Source organism: Indicator indicator, chromosome 39 (assembly GCF_027791375.1).
Source record: "Indicator indicator isolate 239-I01 chromosome 39, UM_Iind_1.1, whole genome shotgun sequence".
In the NCBI taxonomy this organism is placed as follows: Eukaryota; Metazoa; Chordata; class Aves; order Piciformes; family Indicatoridae; genus Indicator; species Indicator indicator.
The window spans coordinates 750712-758505 of NC_072048.1; the positions used below are offsets into that span (position 1 = coordinate 750712).

At 57.6% G+C, this 7794-nt stretch overlaps 1 protein-coding gene across 1 annotated transcript; it reads left to right on the forward strand.

The window, feature by feature from the left end:
- LOC128978865 (keratin, type I cytoskeletal 13-like) lies at positions 1–4642 on the forward strand. The gene is made up of 8 exons (XM_054396895.1): positions 1–495; positions 1312–1394; positions 1885–2041; positions 2371–2532; positions 2983–3108; positions 3242–3468; positions 3991–4121; positions 4617–4642. Exons 1-8 carry the CDS (start codon positions 1–3, stop codon positions 4640–4642), a joined length of 1407 nt encoding a protein of 468 aa, XP_054252870.1.
- The last annotated feature ends 3152 nt before the right edge of the window (positions 4643–7794 follow it).

The window sequence follows — 7794 nt, forward strand, 5'->3', positions numbered from 1 at the left end:
ATGAGTTGCAACATTAAGGAGACCATCACTGTGTCTAGCAAAGGCAGGAGCAGTGGTGGCAGCTGCATCATTGGTGGTGGTGGTGGTGGTGGAGCACGGATCTCTTCCTATGGGATAGGCAGTGCCAGAGGGTTCTCCGGAAGGAGCTTCTGTGGAGGAGTGAATTATGGAGGGGGACTCAGCGTTGGGAGCTTGGCTGGGGGGAGCTACGGAGGTGGCAACTGCTATGGCAACGGCCTGGGCTTCGGCCTGGGGGGCGCTGTGGTGGGTGGGGGTCTGGGTGGCGACTGCTTGCTGTCGTCCTGCGATGAGAAGGTCACCATGCAGAACCTGAACGACCGCCTGGCCTCCTACCTGGACAAGGTGAAGTGCTTGGAGAAGGAGAATGCGGAGCTGGAGTGCAGGATCAGGGAGTGGTACGCAACACAGGGGCTGTCCTGCGAGCCCCGAGACTACAGCTGCTACTACAAGGAGATTGAGGACCTGCAGAACCAGGTACCCTCTCCCCTCCCCCCTGCCACCCTTCTTCCCCTCTTGCATTGCTGAGTTTGCATTCAGAACCTCCTGTGGTCGTGGGAGGTCACTCTGGGGCTGCTGAGAGCAAGTTCTCCTGTGGCAGTGTGGGTGACAGCAGGGATGGGTGACAGCAGGGATGGGTGACAGCAGGGATGGGAGCTGCTGGTGGCTGGGGAGATGCTCTGGGAAAGGGAAAGGACCTTTTGTGGTACTGAGTTTTGGCTGGGAAGTGTAAATGTGCCATGGCCAAGGTGTGCTCTGAAGAGGGGCAGTGGTGTCAGCACCGAGGGGACAGCAGGACTGGAGCACAGCTCAGGGACCCAAGGCTGTGCCAAGGCAGCAGGAGGAATTCTAGGGGGGAAAGCTGAGTCTTTGGCTGCCATAGGGGCACAGCTTGGTTCCCAGTAAAAGCTGTGGCTGCTCTTCACTTCAAACACATCTTCCAAGGATCTGCTCTGAAAATCCTTGAGCCTGAAGGCCAGGACACACAAGCCTGAGTGCCAGCTGAGATCTAATGTCCTAAGGAAAGTTCTTGAGGCTCATTTTGTGAAGCTTCTTTGGGACTTGCCTTCAGCTCTTGAAAGTAGAAGTCCCATTCCACCAGGCTGCCCCCAGCCTTTGCACAGCTGAGCTCTCTACCAGCTGTGAGCTGAGGAGGCAAAGCTGCTCCCAGCCACTGCTCTGCCCCAGGGACAAAGGTTGCTTAAGGAAGAAGGCAACAGAACTGTGGCAAGTCCCTGAAGAGTAACAGCAGAGAGGGAGCTGAGACATCCCTCACGGTCTGCTCTCTTCCAGATTGTCTGTGCCACCATTGACAACAACAAGATCATCCTGGACATTGACAACAGCAGGATGGCTGCTGATGACTTCCGTGTGAAGTGAGTCACCTTCCGACCCTGCAACCTACCCCCGATCCTGCAGCCTCCCCCCGACCCTGCAGCCTCCCCCCAGCTCCTCCACAGCCTGCTGCTGGAGTCTCCACGCAGTGATCAGAGGCTGCAGAGGAGGCTCCTGCAGCACCACGCTGGGACAGGGCTGGTGCACACCAAACCCTCCCCTCACTGCCGTTGCTGGAGAAAACATTTGGCAGCTGTGTTTGGTGGTGGAGCTGTTGCCTTCCCACCACAGAGCAGTGCAGACTGGCATCAGCAAAACAGAAATGCAGCTGAGGAAGGGATGTGAAACACCCAAGGCAGCAGGAAAGGAGGAAGAGAAGCTCTTAGCTAAAGGATGAATAGCAGTACAGGAACCTAACGCGAGGGGCACTCAGCTCAGGCAACCAAGTCCAGGCGAGAGCAGGAGATCCCCGCAGGAGCTCTGCGGGTGGGAGGTCCCTGCTCTGAACCTCTGCCTTGTCACCCTCCGCAGGTACGAGACGGAGCTGGCCTTGCGCCAGAGCGTGGAGGCTGACATCAATGGACTGCGGCAGGTCCTGGACCAGCTGACGCTCTGCAGGTCCGACCTGGAGGCACAGCTGGAGTCGCTGCGGGAGGAGCTCTGCTGCCTGAAGAAGAACCACGAGGAGGTAGGGTCCTGCCCTGCCCCCGGCAGCAGCGAGGTGCTCTGCATTTCAGAGCAAAGCACAACCCCTTCCTTCCAGCCCTTTCTGGGCTCAGACCTGTCTGTGCTCTGGGAGCTCTGACAGAGATGATGCCAGGGTTGAGCTGGCACTGAGGGTGCCAGAGAGGAGTTAAAGTTGCTGCTGACTCCAGTGGGTAAGAAGTTGCCCAACAGGAGTGTTGGGAAGAGCCTTGCACCACCCCCAGTGCTCATTACAGCCATGGCTGGAGGCAGCTCTTGCCAGCAGCACTGCCTTCCTGTCCTTCCCCAGCCTGACCTGGGTTGTGTCTGCAGGAGATGAGCTGCCTGAGAAAACAATCGACTGGAGATGTGAGTGTGGAGGTCAACGCCTGCCCAGGCCCAGACCTGAGGCAGATCCTGGAGGATCTGAGGTGCCAGTACGAGACGCTGATTGCACGCAACCGCAAGGAGGTGGAGGATTGGTACGAGTGCAAGGTGAGAGCCAGCAGCCAGCCTGCTGGGCACAGCACACACTGAGGCCAGCACCAGCTGCTCCTCCCAGCACTCATTATCCCCTCTGCTCCACAGCAGACACAGCCCAGTCTGACCAGTTCCCACTGGGAATGGCGGCGTCTGCCACCAGGCCTCCTGGGGTTGTGGTTGGGACTGAGCTGTTCCTCATGGGGATTAAAGAGGCTCAGGAGCCACCAGGGTGATGCCAGCTGCAGAGAGCAAGCAGCTGACACCCAGCACCTGGGGAACTCATCCTGCTCCCCTCACTTTCTGCCAGCTGCTCACCAAGTCCTGCTCCTGCCAGAGCAGGTCCAAGGCACACAGATACCTCCTAAGCCTTCCTGCCCTGGGCTGGTGCTTTTGCAGACCGAGGAGGGAATGGGGAGGTCAGACACCCCCTGAACCTCCCTGCCCCGGGCTGGTGCTTTGCAGATTGAGGAGGTGAATCGGGAGGTCATTACGAGCGGCCAGGAGGTGGAGACGTGCAACAACCAGGTCACGGAACTGAGACGCCAGCTGCAAGCCCTGGAGATCGATCTGCAGGCACAGCTCAGCCAGGTGGGTGCTGAGCTGCTGGCAGCTCTGCCGTGGGCACTGCTGGATTGCTGAGCACGAACAGGCAGAGCCAGCAGTCAGCGTGGTGGTGGTGCCAGCTCAGTGGATGTCATCTCTTGGACTGTTTTGTTTACAGAGAAATAATTTGGAATCCTCACTGGCTGAGACTGAGTGCCAGTACAACAACCTCCTGGGTGAGCTACAGACCCAGATCACCTGTGTGGAGCAGCAGCTGGCTGAAATCAGAGCAGAAATCGAGTGCCAGAACCAGGAGTACAAGACCCTGCTGGACGTCAAGTGCCGCCTGGAGCAGGAGATCCAAACCTACCGCTGCCTGCTGGAGGGAGGCCAGCAGGACCTCATGTAAGGACATCTCTGAGTCCTCTAGAGAACAAATGAAAGTCCCAAGGGTCACAGACTGGGAGCCCAGCACAGTCTCTACTCCATCTTAATGCTGCCTTGGAGAAGAAGTTGCCTCATGAGCAGCTTTGCTGTGAGGAATATTCCAGGGTGAACTCAATGTCACTCCTCAGGACCTGCTAAGCAGAGAAACCAAACCTGATAATTGCTACTTACAGCACTCTAACTACCAGTATTAAGCTCTCTAACTACTAGTATTAAGTCAGCATTTGTAACAACCTCTTGTCTGTAATAAGAGGGCTGAGACCTCTCAAAATAAGAATTACTTGCAACCGTCTGCACTGCATTTCCGTGCCAAAGGGGAACCCAAATGCAAGGCAACTCTGAAAGCCACAAAAGAACAATTGTGAAATGTCCTAACCCCTGTAAGAGGCCTAGTCTGAACCTCTGTGCCATGTTGTCTGCCGGCAGTGCCATGAAAAGTTCTCAAATTCTCTATTTCTCTCACCAAATTCATCCCACTAGACATGGAGGAGGCATTGGAGTAGGAAGTGGTGTAGGAGGAGGAGTCATTAGGACCAGCCACACATACACCACAACTACAGCCTCCCACTGCCAGCCCCAGGTGCCCCCCTGCAAGACTGGAGACATACAAGGTAAGAGCTGCAGGCTCTGTGGTCAGGCCAGGAAACACCCCAGGGTCCTGGGAGATGTTCCTGGTGTCTTCCCAGGGAGCTATGTGACAGCTCTGCTCTGCTAGACTGGGGGTGCTGTGGGCTGGGGGTCACTAGGAGATAGGCCCAAAGAGAGCCCTGAATCTGGAGCAGCAGAAAGCAAAGGAGAAAGAAGAGGGAGCAGGAGAACCATGAGGAGCAAGCTGGGGGAAGGAGGCATCAAGAGAAGATCTGGCAGCAGGAGTAGAGAAGAAGTCAGCCAGGCCAAGCCTAGCAAAGGAGCCTGGGAGGAGGGAACAGGATCAAACCTGTGTCTTTACAAACCTCAATTCCCACTCAAACACAGCTCCTGGGGTCCCCTAGGATGTGTGCTGCTGGAGCCAGGGCACTGCACAGCCCAAGCTGCTGGCTGAAGGATTTAAGCTCAGTTCCAATCCAATAATGCTGCTGCATTTTTCCTTCTCTTTTTCCCTACAGTGACCTGCAGGAGGATTTGTGATTGAGAAGGAAAGGACCAGAAGATGACACAGAGAGAAGCCCACAGGCAAAACAAGAAAGCTCCACGTTCCCTGCACCCTCTGCAGAAAAAGAAGTAACTCAGCCCTGCTTTGCTGGAGGGGCCTGCTGAGGGCCCCCCTCCCCTCTGCCCCTCTCCTTCTGTCCCCTAGTGCTGTAATCTCTAAAAGTCACTTGAGTTAGGCTCTCTGGGGTAGCTGCTGCTGGAAAATGTCTCTAATAAAACTTTGCTTCTGCCTGATGCAATCAAGAAACCTGTGTCTGGAAACTGAGTTCCTTTACAGCACCAGGGGCTGATCCCTGCCCAGGGCTCACCCAAACTGGGCAGGCACTGGGAACAAAGCTCTGGGCAGTGGGAGCCAGAGAATGGCCCTGCTGAGCTCACAGCTCCTGTCCACCTCCTCCCAGTCAAAGCCTGGAGCAGGTTCCCTGCTGCTGCCTGACCTGCTCCAGGAGCCACCCCTGGCCACCAGCCACCCACCAGCCAGGCCAGGCACAGGGCTGAGGCTTTCCCACAGAACATTTGGCTTAAGTTCATTGCAGAAGAACAAAAGAGGGTCCTTTGCTGAGAAAGTAAAAATCACTTGAAGCAGAAAAGCCCCAAACCCACAGCTGCAGCACAGCCCTCCTGCCCCTGCCCACAGCAATAAACAGGAGGATGAGGATGGGGCAAAGGGAGGTCGGAACTTTGGCTTTGAAGTAGAGAAGGAACCAGGCTGATCCCTGCTGGCCAGGGCTGCAGGAGCAGTGGGATGTGGAAAGCAGAGCTGGGAGAGCCTCCCGGGAGCTGCTGCTGTGTGCTCCCAGGGCGGCCCCTCCTGGCTTCACCCAGCCTGGAAAAGGAGCTCAGCAGGCAGGGCTGGCACCAGGCTCCAGCTGCCTTGCAGCAGGGCACGGAGGGGTTAACGCCAGCAGCACCTCCTCACTTCCCTGCCTTTGTCCCTACTTGCTCGTCCCAGCCTGGGGCCATCGACAGCCACGGCAAGCTGGCATCGCTGCACTCTGGTGGCACTGAGCTGCCCTCCACTGCCAGCCGCTGCCCACGGTGCTGTGTGAGCTGGACAGGTTTTGTGTTTCCCTGCGTGTGGGATGTTTGGAGGCGCAGGAGAGGGACAGTCCCAGCCCTGCGCCTCCGCCGCCGCTCTCTAGAGGGCGCTCGGGTCCCAGCGCACCGCGGAGAGTACCGAGGGCAGAGCCTGGGCAGAACCAGCTGCGAGCGCTGGGCACAACCAGCTGCCAGGGCTGGGCAGAGCCGGCTGCCAGTGCCAGACAGAACTGCGAGTGCTGGGCAGAGCCAGCTGTGGGCGCTGGGCTGCTCTGCCAGGGGCTGGGTGGAGCAGGTGAGGCAGGGTCTGTGATGTGTGCTGGGGGAATCCCCCCCAGCCCGGAGCCATGGCCCTGAGCCCAGCTCGCTCACTGCTGGTCACTGCCCCGGGGCTGGGTGTGAGGGTGGGTAGGTGGCACAGGGTCTCTGTGCCTCCTCCAAGCCCTCGTGTCCCTGCATGGCACAGAGTTGAGGCTGAAACTCACAGCACCGATTTGCTGGTACCTGTGGATGTTTCACCACCAGCACTGGGATGGTTTGTGTCGTGGTGAGGCAGGCTGGGGGAGACCCAGGCTCTCCCCAGGGGCTGTCACCTTTACAACCACCCTTGGCTCACCAAGGTCTTGCCAACAAAGGAGCCTCAGCTGTGACCCCCATGACTCAGGTCAGCAAGGGGCTGTTGAGACCCCAAATGACAAAGCTCCCAACCCAAGGCTTTGCCTTGTGAAGCCTCCTGCAGCTGTGACTCACTGCCCCTGACACAATCCTCCTCGTCCCACTGGGTGGTGGAGCTTTTGAAGGTGCCCTTTCATGTTTCATCAGTGCCAGTCTCTGCCACACCAAGTGAGCAGCAGAGGCAGGAGAATGGATGCCAGAAGATTCTCTTCCTGCAGGAGGGATGTTTGCTGGGCTGGACACTGCTGCCTGTCCCTGCACAGAGGGCAGCAGCTCACCTCCCAGTGCTGTGGTCCAGTTTCACTCTGTTAGGACCCTGGGAGGAGGAATTCCAGAGACATTCCCTGTGACCACACATCTCAGGGTGTGGGCAGATGCCAGGGCTTACACCCTGCCTTGCAGAACACAGCAGGAAGCTGGGGACTCACTCCCTGGCTTCAAAACAGATAACAAACAAGAGGGAGCCCTGAGGAGCCTCAGCTGATCCAAATCAAACCTCCTCAGGTCTGTCAGCCTGCAGTCACTCAGCTTTTTGTCAGGACAAGGAAAATCCTCTTGCCACTGAACTGGCAGGGCCAGGGGGGAGCTGCACACCAGGTGCTGGGCAGCTGAACCTCCCTGGGAGGAAGAGCAGGACCAGAAGAGTTCCCCTCTGACACAGTCCTGCTCCAGGGGCTGGGCTGCTTCTTCCCTATGGAGAAATCTTCTCCTGTGGGAGGAGTTGGTGTCAACGAAATTGCTTTGTGATTATGTAACAGGAGATGCTTTGGAAGGTGTAATTATGAGGGTGAGTCACAGGCCCCAGAGAGGCCTTCCACAGTTTCTCTCTCGGTAGCAAAGTAAGGCAGGGGAACCTTCCTGACCAGACCTGGTGAGGAGGAGGAAGGATGGAAGAGAGCTGATCACCAGGGGAGCACTGCAAAGGGTGGGAGGGGGCCCAGCTGCATCCCCACAACCTGCCCAGCAGCCTCAGCAGCTCCTCCCAAACACATCTGCACAAAGGAGGCCAAAAAAGGCTCAAACAGTATCTGAGGGGTGGGTGTCAGGAGGCACAATGGGTACAGGCTGGAGCCCAGGAGGTTCCACCTCACCACCAGGAGAAATTTCTTTTGTGTGAGGGTGGCAGAGCCCTGGAGCAGGCTGCCCAGAGAGGTTGTGGAGCCTCTTCCTCTGGAGACTTTCAAGATGCCCCTGGATGTGTTCCTGTGTGACCTGCCCTGGCTGGGGGGGTTTGGATGTATGACCTCTGGAGGTCCCTTCCAACCCCTACCATTCAGTGACTCTACAAACACAGGTGGTGTCAGAGGAGATGATGGCAGCTTGTGTGTGCCCAGCCCACACCCCCTCACTGTGCCATCACCCAGCCCTCCAGAGGCCATTTCAGCCTCAGCCCTCACTGCTGCCACACAGCCCCAGGGA